General features: G+C 41.0%; 1 protein-coding gene and 1 long non-coding RNA gene across 3 annotated transcripts; one reads left to right on the top strand and one right to left on the bottom strand.

Annotated features, from left to right (window-relative positions):
- Nucleotides 1-1,208: 1,208 nt before the first annotated feature.
- LOC118936762 (uncharacterized) lies at nucleotides 1,209-20,089 on the bottom strand. The gene is made up of 3 exons (XR_016483944.1): nucleotides 19,991-20,089; nucleotides 2,004-2,143; nucleotides 1,209-1,524 (listed from the first exon to the last, which is right to left on the bottom strand). It is a non-coding gene; the product is annotated as an uncharacterized LOC118936762 (long non-coding RNA).
- LOC110515220 (GTPase IMAP family member 9) lies at nucleotides 11,872-19,542 on the top strand. Of its 2 annotated transcripts, none has more exons than XM_090187934.1 (3): nucleotides 11,872-12,037; nucleotides 17,433-17,507; nucleotides 17,829-19,542. In XM_090187934.1, the coding sequence occupies exons 2-3, from the start codon at nucleotides 17,501-17,503 to the stop codon at nucleotides 18,908-18,910; spliced, it is 1,089 nt and encodes a 362-aa protein (XP_090044060.1). In that variant the 5' UTR covers nucleotides 11,872-12,037; nucleotides 17,433-17,500; the 3' UTR covers nucleotides 18,911-19,542. The 2 variants fall into 2 exon arrangements, with proteins under 2 accessions (XP_090044060.1, XP_090044061.1); XM_090187935.1 differs by having other exon boundaries at nucleotides 11,997-12,719.
- Nucleotides 20,090-20,548: the final 459 nt, after the last annotated feature.

Here is a 20,548-nt window from a genome sequence, read left to right as displayed (position 1 = left end):
AGAAGAAGCACCTGTTTGAATTCAATACAAATCTCAAGCACCACCCAGACCAGTGAAAAATCATTAATAGGAATCAAATAGAAAGATTCAGAGTGTAGAAAGTGAGTGAACAAACCAGGGACACACTGACATTATCAAATGAAGCCAGGTCAACAACCAATATATAAGAACTCAAATGAATAAGTAGAAGAAAATAATGAATTCACACACACACAAACACACACACACACACACACACACACACACACACACACACACACACTTTGTTGTCAGTCAGTCAGTCAGCCCACTAGGGGGAGCCCTACTTAAGTCTGTCCCTCCGGTAGGGGCAGCCAAGACACGCAAGGCGCGGACAGAGGAGCGAGACCATTCGCCTCCTTCAGGCACACAGAAGGAAAGCGCAAACCAATAAGACAGCAGCCCGGACAGGAAATTAACTCATTTTGCTCAGGGGCAGGGCCAGCAGAGGGGTCCGGGATTGCAGTGCGGAAGCTGCTAGCCTTCCAGCCAATCGGACGTCCGACGACCACCGTTGTTGTTGTCCAGACGGGGGACAGGAGGGAGGGAGTGGGGGAGTTGGAGACTGGATAGAACTAGCCGTTAGGTTGCAGAAACAGGGAGGAAGAGGACGGGGCTGGGTGTAGTAGATGTCTCCCTGGTGTAGGGACAGCGCCCTCTAGTGTGTCAGGAGACATGCTTCAGTCCATAGGCTCCCCCAGAGAAAAATCTTCCTCCTCTTCCTCTTCCAGAGGATCCAGAGACACCATGTCCAGGTCCAGAGGCAGCCCTGAATCATCTGACACGTCCTCCGCCATCCCTCCCTTCTCCTTCTTCCTTTCATCCTCCACCATCCCTCGCTTCTCCTTCCATCCTCCACCATCCCTCCCTTCTCCTTTCATCCTCCACCATCCCTCCCTTCTCCTTCCTCCTTTCATCCTCCACCATCCCTCCCTTCTCCTTCCTCCTTTCATCCTCCACCATCCCTCCCTTCTCCTTCCTCCTTTCATCCTCCACCATCCCTCCACCATCCCTCCCTTCTCCTTCCTCCTTTCATCCTCCTCCACCATCCCTCCCTTCTACTTCCATCCTCCACCATCCCTCCCTTCTCCTTCCTCCTTTCATCCTCCACCATCCCTCCCTTCTCCTTTTATCCTCCACCATCCCTCCCTTCTCCTTCCTCCTTTCATCCTCCACCATCCCTCCCTTCTCCTTCCTCCTTTCATCCTCCACCATCCCTCCCTTCTCCTTTCATCCTCCACCATCCCTCCCTTCTCCTTCCTCCTTTCATCCTCCACCATCCCTCCCTTCTCCTTCCTCCTTTCATCCTCCACCATCCCTCCCTTCTCCGTCCTCCTTTCATCCTCCACCGTCCTTCCTTTGTCCTTCCTCCTCCACCACCTCTTCTTCCTCCACTTTCTGCAGGTCGTGGTCGGGGTACCGGAGGAGGGCGAGGGTTCGCCCTAGCTCGGGGTGCAGGGGAGGGACTGGCAGTTTAGGGTTGGCACGTGGAGAAAGAATTTCCCCCTAAGGGGGGAGAGGCGCAGGTGTCAGGCTGCTGGAGAGCATTTTAGCAACATGAAATCGTATTAAAATCTGTTTATATAGACCCCCAGGAAGAATGACATTTTAATTTTTACATTTTCTGACAAGTAAGCAATTGGATAAGGTAATTTTCACTTTTTCATAAATTCTTAGAATGTTTGGGAATTACATATACTAAAGCATATTGATTAATACAAGCACATAAATGCATTTTGAAATGACCTAATTAATGAAAATGAACACAATGTAATGTAGTATAGTGCAAGTTGACAGATGCATTGATCTTTCAATTCATAATTATTGTTTTTTTTACTGATCTATACATGAGTTATTGAGATAGGAATAATGCCCATATTTGTTTTATTATTCATCTGTGATCCTACTCATGTACGTCTCTGAGCAGCAGTATTCCATTTTGCTCATCACTAAGGCCATACAAATCTCTTCTCTCGTCTACTTACTGTTGCTTTCAGAAGCTGAAATCAGCAATGACCTGAGACTGGTTTTGGTTGGTCTGAGTGGATTGGAGAAGAGTGCAGCATGAAACACCATCATGGGCCAAAAGCTGTTTGATTCCAGAATCAGTCCCAAGTCACTGACCCTGAAGAGTGAGAGCAGAGAGAGAGACGGGGCTGTGTGGGAGGACAGTGATGGTTGTGGACACTCCAGGTCTGCTCAACAGTGACCTCTCTGAAGAGGAAGTCAGAGATTAGATTGAGAGGTCTTTGTCTCTCTCTAACACCAGGTCCCCATGCCTTCCTACCGGTCATTCAGCTGGGCCGCTTCACAGAGCAAGAGAAGAGAGTGATGGAGACACTGGAGAAGATGTTAAGTCCCTCTGTCAGTGAATATACCATAGTGCTCTTTAGTTATGGAGACACTTCCGTAGAGCTGGTTTTTAGAGAAGACAAAAACCTGAAGAATTTTGTTCAGAAATGGGAAGGCAGTTTCCAAGTGTTCAACAATGATGTTAAGGGCGATACCAATCAGGTCAGAGAGCTTTTAGACAAAGTAGAAGACGTAATAAGACAGAGTAGGCAAAATTATGTGAAAGACATGAAAAGGTCAAGGAAATTCTGCATACCATTAAAACGGATCCAATTGTCCATTTTGGCAATGGTGCCATTACTTGTGGGTTGGCAAGTAGGAAACGAACTGTGGACTAAACAATTAGCGCAGATCAATGAATCTGGAGGGTGAAAGCGAGTTAGGAGGGACACTTTGGGACACAGTGCAGGCAGCAGTCATGATGATGGGGAAGGGATTCCTGTATGTGACAGGAGCAGTAGCACTGTTGTTATTCATTTAACAATTACGAATAATTACACTCAACATCTATGACTTCTACTTTGGATTTGACTGTGGTTTCTCACCAGGATGTTAATCAAAGCATCAGAGCCTGTGAACAGTGCTACATTTTACAAGGTAAAAATCTGTCTTTCTGCCCTTAACAAGGCAGTGTTCCCCGGTAAACCATCATTGTAAATAAGAATGTGTTCTTAACTGATCTGCCTAGTTAAATAAAGGTTAAATAATAATTAGGCCCCAATCTATGGATTTCGTATGACTGGGCAGGGGCCCAGCCAATCAGAATGAGTTTCCCCACGAAAGGGCTTTAATACAGACAGAAATACTCCTCAGTTTCATCAGCTGTCTGGGTGGCTGGTCTCAGATGATCCCGCAGGTGAAGAAGCCGGATGTAGAGGTCATGAAATGGGAATGAGCTGGCATGGTTACACTTGGTCTGCAATTGTGCGACCGATTGGACGCACTGCCAAATTATTTAAAACACTGTTGGGGTGGCTTATGGTAGAGAAAAGTAACATTACATTCTCTGGCAACTACTCTGGTGGACATTCCTGCAGTCAGCATGCCAATTGCACGCTCCCTCAAAACATGAGACATCTGTGGCATCGTGTTGAGTAACAAAACTGCACATTTGAGTGTTGCCTTTTATTGTTCCCCGCACAAGGTGCACCTGTGTAATTATTTGTAAAAAAAAAAAATGACTCAAGACATTTCAGCTGTCGTTTTTATTAATTTGTAGCAATCTGTTTGCAATCTTCCTCTCCAAGATGGCATAGCAGCCAGACGTCTTTGTCCTGTCGTGTCCCTTGTATACTGTAGATGTCATCCTAACTAACTCGCCCTCCAAATACACCTCTGCTGTTTTCAATCAAGATCTCAGCGATCACTGCCCCATTGCCTGCATCCGTAATGGGTCTGCGACCAAACGACCACCCTTCATCACTGTCAAACGCTCCCTGAAACACTTCTGCGAGCAGGCCTTTCTAATCGACCTGGCCGGGGTATCCTGGAATGACATTGACCTCATCCCGTCAGTAGATGATGCCTGCTATTCTTTAAAAGTGCCTTCCTCACCATCTTAAATAAGCATGCCCCTCTCAAAAAAAATGTAGAACTAGGAATAGATATAGTCTTTGGTTCACTCCAGACCTGTCTGCCCTGACCAGCACAAAAACATCCTGTGGCGTTCTGCATTAGCATCGAATAGCCCCGGTAATATGTAACTTTTCAGGGAAGTTAAGAACAAATATACACAGGCAGTTAGAAAAGCTAAGGCAAGATTTTTCAAACAGAAATTTGCATCCTGTAGTACTAACTCAAAAAAGTTCTGGGACACTGTAAAGTCCATGGAGAATAAGAGCACCTCATTCCAGCTGCCCACTGCTCTGAGGCTAGGAAACACTGTCACCACTGGTAAATCCACTATAATTGAGAATTTCAATAAGCATTTCTCTACGGCTGGCCATGCCTTCCACATGGCTACCCCTACCCCGGTCAACTGCCCGGCACCCTCCACAGCAACCCGCCAAAGCCCCCACCAGTTCTCCTTTACCCAAATCCAGATAGCTGATGTTCTGAAAGAGCTGCAAAATCTGGACCCCTAGAAATCAGCCGGGCTAGACAATCTGGACCCTCTCTTTCTAAAATTATCTGCCGAAATTGTTGCAACCCCTATTACTAGCCTGTTCAACCTCTCTTTCGTATCGTCTGAGATTCCCAAAGATTGGAAAGCTGCCGTGGTCATCCCCTCTCTTCAAAGGGGGTGACAATCTAGACCCAAACTGCTACAGACCTATATCAATCCTACCCTGTCTTTCTAAGGTCTTCGAAAGCCAAGTTAACAAACAATCTCTTAGAACTACCCATCCTGGATCCTGGAGAATTGTCATCAACTGACACTAATTAGCATAACGCAACGGACAAAAAATCTTACTAGAAAATATTCATATTCATGAAATCACAAGTGAAATATATTTAAACACAGCTTAGCCTTTTGTTAAAAGTAATGTCTAAGCCAATGAATTATTAAAATATAGTTAAAGGTTATTTATCAGACAATTCATTATAGAAATATTAAGCTAGCCCAATTATTAGGCAATTCAATATCAAATGCAAATGTATTGAAGGATAACTCTGTAAGGCGCCTTGCACAATCAATGAACCAAAAGCATCGCCCAGGTCTATACGTTATCTCCAAGACTCATGGATAAAAAGTTTGTAGCTTAACATAAGGTAACCAGTCCATTCAGTATGCACACTAAAAAGTATACACTTAAATGTAATTGCTACTATTTTTTATTTTATGTACATGCTAGACCAATTATGTACCAAAGACATCTTGAATCAGTTTTTTTTTCATGTTTATGTCATGCATAATATGTATTGTATAACAGCACAATCATTATTTTAATTAAGTTGGGCTCTACAGGTCTAAAGTACGCACATGCATACGCTCTAATATGTGTCCGAGTGTTTGTTTGAATAAATCATCGCCTTAGAAAATGCTGTCCATTTAGTTGTGTTCGGCTTTGAAACAACATCCACAACGATCATCTTTTCCACTCAGTTTCAACCCGTTTGTTCTTCAAATTTACCAATCACGGTGAGGTGAGTGTTAAAATAACTACACTGTTGTGATGATGTGTTTGATGTGATTTTCAAATTGCATTTGCTTCTACACCTGCATTGCTTGCTGTTTGGGGTTTTAGGCTGGGTTTCTGTACAGCACTTTGAGATATCAGCTGATGTAAGAAGGGCTTTATAAATACATTTCCCTCCTTGACTCAACACTGAGAATTCCGAGGTGACTTAACCAGTCATCAACCACGGTTATCCTGAGGTGGGTTTTAATCAGTTTTAGAGCTGAGAAGCTTCTCTCGCAAGAAGCACTGCTGACTGGTGTAACAACAGAAATCTTGCAAAGTCGAAATAGCTCATGGAAGACTTCTTTAGAAGGTTCTAGAAACACAACAAAGTAAAGGAGAGTAGATGGTCTGTCTCTTTCACTTTTTTCTCTCCTATCGAGAAGCCCCCTGGTTTGATGAACCTCATGTTTGAGGTCCTCTAAATCTGACTCAAAGGTCTGAGCAAAGTCAAACAGAAGCTCCTCATTCAAAAATGCTGTTCTCTTTGGGTTGAGAGACTGGACCCCTTGCATTATCTCACAATTCTTCTTTGAAAAACGCCTCTGTCAAGACTGTCAAGCACCTGATAAAACATAGCTTTTTCGAAGCTCTCACCATCACTTTGGTCACTATTATTCTGTCCTACAGTGCTCATCTTCAATGAGTCGTGAAATATAGTTTTAGGCTGTCTTTTACACACTGTACACTTATTTTGCAGTGCTCTGCAATTTCTTCAATCTCTTTCCATAGTTCTCCAAAATAACCCTCACTTCTCTAGTCCTGTAATGTGTCTATAAGGGCACCTACTAGATCCACTGCCCTTGCTAAGTCAAGAGAGCTTGATTGGAGCATGTCAGAAAGACATTTGGCATCACCAAGCACTTTACAACATTTTACCAAAATGAAAGGTAAATCTGAGAAAGAAGGCCCCTTGCCTCCACTGATATATCACCACTATTTTCAAGTGTGATGTCCTGTAACACTCTCAGAACTGCTGGAAGACTGTCCCTCAGATTACGTCATGCCATGTGTCTGCCTTCTGCAAGTCTCTGTAGTTCCCTGGGCTGCTGCTGTGGATACAGCTCTTTCTGAACTGCAAGCCACTTGAGATGAACGTACGAGCCAGATACAAAGTTATAAAGCTTCTACAGGAGAGCAAAAAACTGGGTCAGGCACTGATTTTACAGTATCGAGAAGCACCAAATTCAAACAATGTGCATTATATTACACACAAAATGCAAATATTGCACTGTTTTTAATCCGTGCAGACAGGACCCTCATCTGTGGATCTTGAAATGTCTGAAATACACGTTAAATAATGTGTCATATCTCTATGCAAATGTATAATTAAGGGATCCACAAGATTAGATACTAACAGCTGCTAACTAAAATGTGTAGTTTAAAGTTTAGGCCTAGCCAACCATTGGGCCCTTTTGGAACAGCATATCTGGTGTCTCTCTTATCTGATTAACTGTCTGGGAGCCAAAGATCTAACGTTAAATTACACAGCGACTCATCCTTCGTAAAAGTTGTTCAGGAAACCTAAAGCCGATGCTAAACCCTAAAACAGTCGAACGTCAAAATAAATGCTTCTTTCAACAAGAGGTGAAATGAGATGTCAATCAGCATCAAACTGCATGTAGAACATTATATTTTGGGGTGGCACCCGGTGTGGCCAATCAGATGGCAGGGGTTTCCAGTGCAAACCTGGACACCCCTCTGGCTACGCCCCTGGGGTTAAGTTTAGGAGTTAGGTTAAAGGGTTAAGGTTAGGGTTAGGGGAAGATTTAGCTAACATGCTAAGTAGTAGCAAAGTAGCTAAAAAAGTAGTAAGTAGTTTAAAAGAAGCTAATTAGATCAAATGTGCAAGTTGTCCGTGATGAGATTTAATATAATATAAATATAGAAGGGACCTTTTCCCCACAATGTGACCTGACTAGGAAAACGTCCAGGTCTTTAACTAAGGCCCGGAGTTTCCCCTGGTCAGGTCATGTATAGCTTCTCCTAGAATTAAAGGATATAAGGAAAGGAAGCCATTTAAGAGTATTGAGACACAGCCATATGAGCCAGTGTGGCCTGGTCTGTCTGGATCCTCCAGGCCAGCAGAGGGAGAAAAAAAGGATATGCCGCTCTGGGGACCCTAGACAAAATGGCATCCTATTCCCTATATAGTGCACTACTTTTGATAAGGGCCCATGGAGCTTAGGTCAAAATCAGTGAAATAGGGTGCCATTTCAGACAGTCAGACAAGGAACCAGCAGCCCTATGTAATCAAGAGTGCAGCGATTATCATCAACAGTGTTAAAAAAATATATATTGTAAAGACTATATACACCTCACTCACTTTATATTCAATTATTACACTCAGTTCTCTAATATCTCACACACGGGTACAGGAAAATAACCAATAACCAGTTAACATTACAAAACAGACATTAGGGGACAAACTATAGTCATTCAGTCACACACATACTCTTTCACTCTCTCACCATCTCTCACTTCTCACTCTCTCTCACACAGAACTTTGAGAGTTATTATTTGTACAATAAATAAGGAGAATTGCTTTTCATGATGTTTCAAAATGACACAAGCTGATAAAGCGCAGACACACTGAGAGGATACCTGGATCATAGAGGGTTATAGGAAGAACACTGAGGTTTGAGGGAAGAAGAAGCACCTGGTTGAATGAAATGCAAATCGCCAGCACCACCCAGACCAGTGAGGGATCATTATGTAGCATGAACAAGGATTTAACACCATAGTACCCTCCAAACTCGTCATTAAGCTCGAGACCCTGGGTCTTAAGCAAAAAAGCTAATTATGGACTCCTCTTTAAATCTGTGTATTCCTCCAAAGCTCAGTTGTGCTGAGTCTGCACAACACTGCCAGGACCTAGGATCAAGGGAGACTCAAGTTTTGTAATAATATATCTCTTGACACATTGATGAAAATAATCATGACCTCTAAACCTTCACGCTGCACACTGCACCCTATTCCAACTAAACTACTGAAAGAGCTGCTTCCTGTGCTTGGCCCGCCTATGTTGAACATAATAAATGTCTCTCTATCCACCAGATGTGTACCAGACTCACTAAAAGTGGCAATAATAAAGCCTCTCTTGAAAAAGCCAAACCTTAACCCAGAAAATATAAACAACTATTGGCTTATATTGAATCTTCCATTCCTCTCAACATTTTTTGAAAAAGCTGTTGAACCGCAACTCACTGCCTTCCTGAAGACAAACAATGTATACAAAGAACTTCATTCTGGTTTTAGACCCTATCATAGCACTGAGACTGAGAAGGTGGTAAATGACCTTTTAATGGCGTTAGACCGAGGCTCTGCCTCTGTCCTTGGGCTCCTAGACCTTAGTGCAGCTTTTGATACCATCGATCACCACATTCTTTTGGAGAGATTGGAAACCCAAATTGGTCTACAAGGACAAGTTCTGGCCTGGTTTAAAGTCGTATCTGTCAAAAAGATATCAGTTTGTCTTTGTAGATGGTTTGTCCTCTGACAAATCAACAGTAAATTTCGGTGTTCTCAAGGCTCTGTTTTAGGACCACTATTGTCTTCACTATGTTACCTCTTGGTGATGTCAATCGGAAACAATGTTATCTTTCACTACTTTGTGGATGACACACAGCTGTACATTTTGATGAAACATGGTGAAGCCCCAAAATTGCCCTCCCTGGAAGCCTGTGTTTCAAACATAAGGAAGTGGATGGCGGCAAATGTTCTACTTTTAAACTCCAACAAAACAGAGATGCTAGTTCTCGGTCCCAAGAAACAAAGAGATCTTCTGTTGAATCTGACAATTAACCTTAATGGTTGTACAGTCATCTCAAATAAAACTGTGAAGGAGCTCGGTGGTACTCTGGACTCTGATCTCTCTTTTGGCGAACATATCAAGACTCTGTCAAGGACAGCTTTTTTTCCATCTACGTAACATTGCAAAATTCTGAAACTTTCTTGGCAAAAATGATGCAGAAAAATGTATCCATGCTTTTGTCACTAGGTTAGACTACTGCAATGCTCTACTTTCTGGCTACCTGGATAAATCACTAAATCAACTTCAGTTAGTGCTTAACACAGCTGCTAGAATCTTGACTAGAACCAAAAAAATGTGATCAAAATACCCCAGGGCTAGCCTCCCTACACTGGCTTCCTGTTAAGGCTAGGGCTGTTTTCAAGGTTGCATTGCTAACCTACGAAGCATTACATGGGCTTGCACTTACCTATCTTTCCGACTTGGTCCTTCCGTACATACCTACACGTATGCTACTGTCACAAAACGCAGGCCTCCTTACTGTCACTACAATTTCTAAGCAAGCAGCTGGAGGCAGGGCTTTCTCCTATAGAGCTCAATTTTTATGGAATTGTCTGCCTATCCATGTGAGAGACGCAGACCCAGTCGCGACCTTTAAGTCTTTATTGAAGACTCATCTCTTCAGTAGGTCCTATGATTGAGTGTAGTCTGGCACAGGAGTCCCTAGGAGGGGTGCGTCACTTGAGTGGGTTGAGTCACTGACGAGATCTTCCTGTCTGGGTTGGCGCCCCCCCATTGGGTTCTTGCCGTGGGGGAGATCTTTGTAGCCTATACTCAGCCTTGTCTCAGAATAGAAAGGTGGTGGTTGAAGATATCCCTCTAGTGGTGTGGGGGCTGTGCTTTGGCAAAGTGGGTGGGGTTATATCTTGCCTTTTTGGCCCTGTCCAGGGGTATCGTCAAGACGGGGCCACAGTGTCTCCTGACCCCTCCTGTCTCAGCCTCCAGTATTTATGCTGCAGTAGTTTATGTGTCTGGGGGCAAGGGTCAGTCTGTTATATCTGGAGTACTTCTCCTGTCCTATCCCGTGTCCTTTGTGAATTTAAGTATGCTCTCTCTAATTCTCTCTTTCTTTCTCTCTCTCGGAGGACCTGAGCCCTAGGACCATGCCTCAGGACTACCTGACATGATGACTCCTTGCTGTCCCCAGTCCACCTGGCCGTGCTGCTGCTCCAGTTTCAACTGTTCTGCCTTATTATTTGATCATGCTGGTCATTTATGAACATTTGAACATATTGGCCATATTCTGTTATAATCTCCACCCGGCACAGCCAGAAGAGGACTGCCCACCCCACATAGCCTGGTTCCTCTCTAGGTTTCTTCCTAGGTTTTGGCCTTTCTAGGGAGTTTTTCCTAGCCACCGTGCTTCTACACCTGCATTGCTTACTGTTTGGGGTTTTAGGCTGGGTTTCTTTACAGCACTTTGACATAGGCCGATGTATGAAGGGCCTTATGATTGATTTATTGATGACAGTTTATTAAAGCTGGTATTTACCAATGATGATACTTATAGTAACAAGCTAATCAGAAGTGCCTTGCATGTAGAGGAAGGGTTCTAGTAGAAAAAACAGAGCCCCTGTCCAGAAACATCTAGCCTCTTCCTATACAGCACTGGTGGAGATCTGAGAGGATTGGACAGGTTGAAGCAATAATGAAATTCCACCTAGCCTATCAGAGGGTAAGGTGAAGCTATCACTATAGTAATCATTCATGTCTTCTCAGATCTCTACAAGTATCTTGGGGAAAGGTTTGTTTCTGGATAAAAATAGAGACGCATCTCCATAATGAATTAAAATTTCATCTAGCAACAGACCAACCAATATCCTAGCCAGCAGAAGGGTTTAGTAGTTAGCTACTTACATGCTTTCAAGACATATTTTATTTATTGGTATTATAAATACAATGTTTTCATTGACAAGATTCTCAGCATAAAAACAGTAAAGAAAATAAGAGACTCACTCAGCTGTGAGTCTTTCTGGGTACGTTTCTGAGAGCTTTGCACACCTGAACTGTACAATATTTGAACATTATTATTTTTACAACTCATCAAGCTCTGTCAAGTTGGTTGTTGATCATTGCTAGACAGCCATTTTTAAGTCTTGCCATATATGTTCAAACCTATTTAAGTTGAAACTAACTAGGCCACTCAGGAACATTCATTGTAGCCTTGGTAAGCAACTCCAATGTATATCGTTATTTTATGCCTGGTTATGACACCTACATAAGTGTCAAAACCCACATTTATTCAAATTATTTTTCTCCCTGCCAAGAAGATTCCTTTCGTTTTACGTTAGTTTCTTAAATCCTTTGTTGTTGCAATAAATTCTTTACAATCATATTTTCTTCATCATGTTTTATATAAGTTTCATGATGCTTTATGACCATTCTGTGTCACTTTACTTGGACGAATAAAATGGTCGAGGTTCTGTCCGAAAAAATATGCAGGCATTGCATTGAATCAACCAAAGGTTGCGTGCCACATCTTCCAGATGGCACTATCATATGATGTGGTTAGCTGACATTAAATACCTATCCAAGCGTTGTAAGATATAGCTTTAGTCAGCTTGCGTCAGTAACATAGTCACCGCAGGAACTCAACACAGCATTTCCAATAAATCACGTGACTGACTAGAAAGCAAAAACGTTCATACGAACCCAAACATTGCTATAAAACATTGGCTGCATCTCCAATTGTAGACATATGCCTCCAGACATCTAGCTCAAAAGGCAGGCAAAGGTAAGGACGACCATAAAGTTACTATTACAAGACAAGCCTGAAACACATTCCTGTTGCATGTTTTGATATTACAAATGGGTGTTCTTTCCAAATTGACATTCAAAAATGATCTGTGAAACTTTTACAAAGACTGCATATGCAATTTATTTTATACAAAGCATTCTATAATATGTTTATCGTAACGAGAGTAAGTAATGAATACATGTCATGTTATATGTCATGTTATAATTTTGACGCCTGCACTATAAAAGCTCTCTTACCATTTTAAAGCTAGAATCCTTCATTGAAACCATAACAATGCGTTCTCCCCACCCGTTATGCTAAAAAGCTAAGGACTGGGGCTGGATAGATTTAACCACTCAAATTCATAGACAGAGCTATAGACTGATATCAAATGTATAGTTTTATCCATGTATGTTTACAAATAGAATTAAACAAGTTTAGGCCGTAATTCAATCAGATCAAGGAGATAGCCGACAGCCGCATAGCTTATCTTTAGGCGGTGCCGTAGCTGCTCTTGTGATCATTGTCATGAAGCCACACCCTTCCCACTTGCATTAGATTAGATGATCAGCAACGCAGTTAAGCCAAAACCACGGCCGGTTATTCAGAGGGGTGTTTTATTACGCTCCCATTGGATAGCTAGCATTGTCTCACTCACTGGATCAGCGCACCTTCCAAGGTAAGGACGGAAAGTGTACTTTAACAATTTGCTGCCTACCGTAATGCAGACCTATTATTATTTTATTATTATTATCATCATCATTATCATGTTAACATTTGCCCATGTATTTATTTTCAGAGTTTCAATGAATTGTAAAAATGTTTCAGAACTCTGCTATCAGCTAAGTTAACCTAGGCTCGGTATCTGAAGTTGTTATATTATCGTTAGTAGCATATGCTTAAATCTTTATTTCTCAAATGTTTTTTTGCGCTACGTGATATTCACTTCCGGACTTGGAGATCGCTCAAAGCGTGGTAGAACGCTACTCTGAATAACGGGGTGTGGTTTTGTCTTAACTGCGTTGGGGAAAAGAAAGACGCTGTTCAGACGAGAACATGTAGGCTATAAATAAATAATGACGTTGAAATTGAAAATCAGTCAATGAAACAAATATGTATATCTGCCTAATCGAGGTGTGGATTACATACCACATTCCAGTGATCGAATTGAGAAAAAAGGCTGCAGGTATTTATTTAACGGACTCCGTGCAGCTAATGGCAATGTCCCCAAGGAGCGGATTTAGTCCGGAGAAGTAACACTCCAAAAAGTAATTAATAAACCTTTTTCATTTCCATATGTACTAGGAAGCTTAGTTTATTTCTTCGGCTTCAGGAATGTGACTGAAAAAGTGGAGAAAAAAAGTTACTGATTGAAAGTATAACGGGACATCTGTGAAAAATTAGAGGAGCTTACTAAGGTCTTCAAAAACTCATATTAGACCGGGAGCCTACCGGGAGCCTAATGCATTATGTCCCTTGCGCTGCTGGTTCACCAGTATGAAGAAAATTGCAAACAGCTTTTTTTGTTCCAGCCCTCAAGAACTGTTGTCTGCTAAAGATGATAATCCGTTTCCATCTGCCAATTTATGTCAATTTATGGGTAGTATCCAGACGATTTGTCCACAGAGCTTCCTATACTCTATTTCAGTAAGGTGTTGATGCCGGTACTAAGAAGAATGAGAGGCTCAATTAAATATGTTACAGAACTGCTGTATTTGAAGCACAACTCCCTTCTTCCCAGTTTCCCTGACGTTGCTATGGCAATATAGCTGTATTTAACTTCCCTGTAACTGCTGCTTCTGCAGACAGATCCTTTTCTACACCAAAACTCAGAACTACCTAAGAAGTACAATGTCTCAGGAAATACTGCCTGGGTTGGCAGACTTCAGGACACCAGGGGAGTCTCAAATTTAATTTGATTTAATTTACCTTGAATTTTGCAGCCTATTTGTTTGTTTATCTGTTAGCCAGATAAAATCTTGCTACTGTTATAGCCTCGCTACTGTATATAGCCTCGCTAATGTTATTTTTCCCTGTCTTTTTACTGTTGTTTTTATTTCTTTACTTACCCATTGTTCACCTAATACCTTTTTTGCACAGTTGGTTATAGCATGTAAATAAGCATTTCACTGTAAGGTGACACTGTTGTATTCGGCACCCGTGACAAATAAACTGATTTGAGTTCAACATTAAAGTGGCTGAATTTATCTTCAAGCCGACAACTTGTCATTGTTAAGCTATTAGAGTACCTTTTTATAAAATGTTTATACATATCAGCTACAGTTGAATTCGTAAGTTTACATACACTTAGGTTGGTCGGCCGATTAATTAGGGCCGATTTCAAGTTTTCATAACAATCGGAAATCGGTATTTTTGGAAACCGATTATTATTATTTTTTTCTACCTTTATTTAACTAGGCAAGTCAGTTAAGAACACATTCTTAATTTCAATGACGGCCTAGGAACGATGGGTTAACTGCCTTGTTCAGGGGCAGAATGACAGATTTTTACCTTGTCCGCTCGGGGATTAGTTTTTGTAACCTTCCTGTTACTAGTCCAACGCTCTAACCACCTGCCTTACATTGCACTCCACGAGGAGCCTGCGTAGCAGTCTGACTACCTGTTACGCGAGGGCAGCAAGAAGCAAAGATAAGTTGCTAGCTAGCATTAAACTTATAAAAAAACAATCAATCTTCACATAATCACTAGTTAACTACACATGGTTGATGATATTACTCGTTTATCTAGCGTGTCCTGCGTTGCAAATAATCGATGCGGTGCCTGTTAAAAGGAACCACCAGCTTTCATGTGTTCTCATGTTCTGAGCAAGGAACTTAAACGTTAGCTTTTTTACATGGCACGTATTCCACTTTTACTTTCTTCTTCAACACTTTGTTTTTGCATTATTTAAACCAAATGTAACTTTTCATTATTTATTTGAGGCTAAATAGATTTTATTGATGTATTATATTAAGTTAAAATACGTGTTAATTCAGTATTGTTGTAATTGTCATTATTACAAATAAATACATAAGAAAAATCGTCATCGGCTTTTTTTTGGTCTTCCAATAATCGATATTGGTGTTGAAAAATCATAATCGGTCGACCTCTATTGGAGTCATTAAAACTAGTTTTTCAACCACTCCACAAATTTCTTGTTAACAAACTATAGTTTTGGCAAGTCGGTTAGTACATCTACTTTGTGCATGACACGTAATTTTCCCCAAAATTGTTTACAGACCGATTATTTCACTGTATCACAATTTCAGTGGGTCAGAAGTTTACATACACTAAATTGACTGTGCCTTTAAACAGCTTGGACAATTCCAGAAAATTATGTCATGGCTTCTGATGGGTTAATTGACATAATTTGAGTCAATTGGAGGTGTACCTGTGGATGTATTTCAAGGCCTACCTTCAAACTCAGTGCTTCTTTTGCTTGACATCATGGGAAAATCTAAAGAAATCCCCCAAGACCTCATAAAAAAAAATTGTAGACCACAAGTCTGGTTCATCCTTGGGAGCAATTTCCAAATGCCTGAAGGTACTACGTCCATCTGTGCAAACAATAGTACGCAAGTATAAACACCATGGGACCACGCAGCCGCCATACCGCTCAGGAAGGAGACACATTCTGTCTCCTATAGATTAACGTACTTTGGTGCGAAAAGTGCAAATCAATCCCAGAACAACAGCGAAGGACCTTGTGAAGATGCTGGAGGAAACCGGTACAAAAATATGTATATCCACAGTAAAACGAGTCTTATATTGACGTAACCTGAAAGGCCGCTCAGCAAGGAAGAAGCCACTGCTCCAAAACCGAAATAAATCATTCTCTCTACTATTATTCTATTCTGACATTTCACATTCTTAAAATAAAATGGTGATCCTAACTGACCTAAGACAGGGAATTTTTACTTGGAATAAATTTCAGGAATTGAGAAAAACTTAGCCAAATACATTTAAACTAAGGTGTATGTAAACTTCCGACTTCAACTGTACATTTGGAAACTACGTTCACCGTAGCTAGAATATTTAGCACCCTAACAACCGCTCATTTGGATTAGAAATACAACATTCATTTACACTTAGATGTCTTTCTCTGTCATCTCTGTTGAAACCACTAGATCCGTCTATGGGGAGTAGTTAGTCTCTGGTTGTCCACAGAGGTCACAATGACCTTAGTTGTAGGCCTCTTTGCTTGGAGTGTTCTTAGAATGGATACCACAGGTGTCACCCATGGTGGTGAAAGGGATCTGTTCTTCCCTCTCGTCTTTGGTCAAATTGTCCCAGACTACTTTACATACCCATCTGCAGAGTGTAAATGTTTGGTCTTTACCTCTTCACTCGTCAAGAGTTTTACAATTTTCTGGTCTTGTAGTTTTAACCATTTCAATGTGTGGACCACGTCCTCACCTTCTCAATTCTCTATTTAAATTCTCAGCTAGTCCTTTTAAGCACACTGGCCTGAATGGCGGTTCCATCATGTTGACATGAGCTCTGAGATCACTTGGGCGTGGCTACTGACTGGGCTGACTGAAAAAAAACTATTCTCATTTAGAAGGCTAAAATCACATTGCTATCTTTTCCAAAATAGTTTCATATGTAATACAGTTATCAACATTTAGATGTAAATCTGATATTAGTGAACGCTCTTAAAGTTAGTGCTTCCATTATTAAGTCTTTCTGATCATTTTAATAACGTCACAAAATAGACATGAATTTCTCATATTCCATCTGTGATCATTGAAATATATTGTCCCGGTGTCCATTGCTTGATGTTGAAGTTTTTTGTGCAACGCCCAGACATTCCATTCTCAATTTTACAACCGGCTGTTATTAAGTCATAAAACCGGCCCTGTAAGAGAGAGAGAGTTTGGCTGTCAGACATTGGCCTAGCTGATCCGGCACCTTTGATCCTCACCAAGGAGAGTGTCATGACACTTGTGAAGGGCATCTTTACGATGAAGACATACTCTTGTGTGTGCCTCTTCCTGGTCACATTGTGGCATTGATTTCAGAGAGCCCTTTGAGAGCACAAACTCAATTGTAGCATAGATCTCTTTTCCATTTTCAGATTTATTGGCAAACACCTTCTGTGTCAACATTTTGCAAAGCTCCTGTTTGTTATTAGGGTTTCTGAGGAAGTATTAGAACGTACATGGACGTTGGTTGTCTCCCCATCTGTAGTCTTTTAGACTACTTTGTGGGTAGGCAAAGAATGGACAATGACAGCTCCGTCAATTGTGTTTCCTTTATTTAGGCAGTTATTGTTAATTTGCTTAGAGTTTATACTTTATAGACGAAAAATATTAGTCTAAGAAGCAATGTGAGACTGAAAATGTAGATTTAGCAGTTCTGTAAGATCAACAGTGTAATTTTTATCCAACAGAGACCCAAATTTCTCTGGTTGGGAACAATAGACCTGGGAAGACCTTGACAGCATTCCAAAACCCTAACATGACTGGTGAGTACTTCGTCTTCATTTCACTGTATGTAGGCTACAAGACAGTGATGGGCACGGATTTATCTTTTTTTTTTTTTATGGGTTTGCACAAAATAATTATATTTTCAGTAATTAATACATTTTCATAAATTATATGTAGGATTACATGTAGCTTAATTTATAGATAATGTAATTGTTAATTTGCTTACAGTCCATATTCTACAGACCAATGTCTAAGAATCTAGAAACTGATCATATTCAGTAGCTATTCTGTATGATGACCAAACAGAAAGAACATCAGACTTCTTTCTACAGTAACAACATCTCCTTCTTATCCAACAGAACAAAATAAAGAGGTCCGTATTGTTCTGGTTGGAAAGACTGGAGCTGGGAAGAGCGCAACAGGAAACACCATCCTGGGGACAAAAGCTTTTAAATCAAAAATGTCCTCTATTTCTGTGACATCAACATGTGAAAAGAAAAGAGGAAATGTGGGAGGGCAACATGTAGCTGTCATCGACACACCAGGCTTGTTTGACACCAAGTTAACACAGGAGGAGGCACTGAAAGAGATCTCACAGTGCCTGCTTTTCTCTGCTCCTGGTCCCCATGTGTTCCTGGTTGTGATCAAGCTGGGAAGATTCACTGAAGAGGAACAGAAAACTGTGGAGATGATTCAGACATTATTTGGGGATGAAGCATCCAGATACACCATGGTTCTCTTCACACATGGAGAGAGTCTTGATGATGACGACGTTGTAACAATTGAAGATTATTTGCTTGAAAATCCACATCTTCAGTGTTTGATTGCCAAATGTAATGGAGAGTATCAGGTCTTCAACAACAAAGATAAGAATTGCTCCCAGGTCACTGAGCTGCTTGAGAAGATAAACAAGATGGTGAAGATGAATGGAGGAAGCCACTACACCACTGAGATGTTCCAGGAGGCTGAGAGAGCGATTGAAGAGGAGAAGAACAGGATCCTGAAAGAGAATGAAGAGAAGATACGCAGAGAGGAGGAGAAACTGAAGATGGAAAAAATTAAAATAAAAGCTCTGGAGAAAGTTCTTAAAGAGGAGAATGAGAGGATCCTGAGAAAGAACAAAGAGCAACAACTCAGATATGAGGAGAAACTGGGGGAAATGAAAATAGAAGCTCGGGAGGAAGCAATTAAAAAGGAGAAAGAGAGGGTCCTGAAAGAGTACGAAGAGCAGAGACTCCGAGAAGAGGAACTGACAGTGGTATCATCCAGAATGTTTGCTGTGGGGGAAGAAATAAAGACGCTGCCAGAAAAACATGAAAGAGAGGCTAGAGATGAAGCTGAACAATTTTCAATTTTCAAATATTTGGATTTCAGTGGAATGTTGGCCCCCGTCTTGAATAAGTCGCTCAGCTACATCAGAAGCAAATGTAATATACAATGAAAATGTGAAACAGCGGTGTACCATCTAACATTGCTTTACTCTACTGATTAACTTGCTTAGATATTCAACTAACTAGCTATTGATAAATCTAGCTAGCTAGCTATTGATAAAGATCTGTACATTTTCTGACTTTTTTTTTCTTAGTGTCTCTTCATCTTGCCTGTTCCAGTTCGATATTGTAATGTGGGGTGTCCTCAGAAATTACCTTTTAGATTAGGCCTATATCATGTCATGTGCCATACATCTTCTAAATGCAGGCGGTTGTGGCAATTACATTGACTTCTAATGTAGAGACTCCGAGTTAGAAAATGGTATTTCATACACTGCAGTTGAGAAACAATAAGAAAATGATTCTGCTTTGAAAGCTGATAAACTTCTACCCCCATTTTTGAAAATGGCCCATGAATGTTTTGGTACACCAACTGGAGAACTCTTCTTTGTCTACACCCAGCCAGCATTGTTAACACCCTCTTAGGCCTTAGACCTACCCATCTCTTTAAGGATTCCTGTGAGGCCATTTGCTAAACAGAGTGTTTAGTTATTAAACAACCAAAGATTTCAAGACTGAAAGCGGTGAAAGTAGTAGCCTACAACATCGGAAAACTCCAGGTAAAAATAAATGTTATCTAGGCCTTGGCTTAGTCATGTTGTTCTTCACATTACCATCTCTGGTAAACACACACTATATCAAACTATATCAACTAAAATCAACATTTATTTGTCACATGCACAGGATACAGAAGGTGTAAACAGTTCAGTGAAATTGATACTTGCAGAGTGGAGTCTTTTGTTTAGACATTAGACAACAATTAATCATAATCCCAACTCATACCATTAATCTGTAGCTAAAGATAACCTACTAGGTTCAATGTTATGTAGCTAGCTAACATTAGGCTATAACTAGCATTGCAGAGATTTGAGATATTAATAATATTGCTACACACTTCATACACGTAACGTTAGCTAGCGAACCAGCCAGCTAACGTCAACTAGCTAACAGTACACATTAACTTGCAATAAAGACAACTTTCTGACAAAATTTGAAATTTATAATATCTGAAAATGTAGCTAGACTCTTACCCTTATACATGGATGAATGATTCTCCCTCTGCCATGGTTGCCCTTAGATTGAAGACGTAATGCTGAGATGGGTGTTTTATACAACAACCTCCTGTGTCTTCTTCTTCTGTATGTTTTATGGCAGACTACAGCCCAAAAAGGTGTGTTACTGCCACCAACTGGACAGGGTTGAAAACACCAAGGTAAAAATAAAACCCATGTGATAGGGAAAACGAACTTTATCCACCCAATATAAAACAATAAAAAAACACATTGACAACCAAAACCCCAAAACTCCCACTTCTTCCTTCAAATGTCCATATCTCCATTCTCAGGGTCTATGACCTGAGAGGATGGTATGGCTTGTGACAATACTCCTTGCAATTCCTCCGCCAATAAGTCTTTCAGTCCTATATCCACCTTAGCAGTGCCATTAATCACCATAGCTAAAACGACCACATAGTCCACCTTCTTAACTTTAACATATTTGGGTACTGCTGTTGAACTGCAAACCCTGCAGCCTTCAGTGAAGGCCTATTCAACACCATGGACTCTTCGGGAGCACCATTCGAACCCTTA

The sequence above is a fragment of the Oncorhynchus mykiss genome, chromosome 10 (assembly GCF_057628025.1).
Source record: "Oncorhynchus mykiss isolate SJ-2025 chromosome 10, ASM5762802v1, whole genome shotgun sequence".
Classification (NCBI taxonomy): Eukaryota; Metazoa; Chordata; class Actinopteri; order Salmoniformes; family Salmonidae; genus Oncorhynchus; species Oncorhynchus mykiss.
The sequence above is the reverse complement of the archived record's forward strand: the minus strand, read 5'-3'. Positions and strand labels throughout refer to the sequence as shown.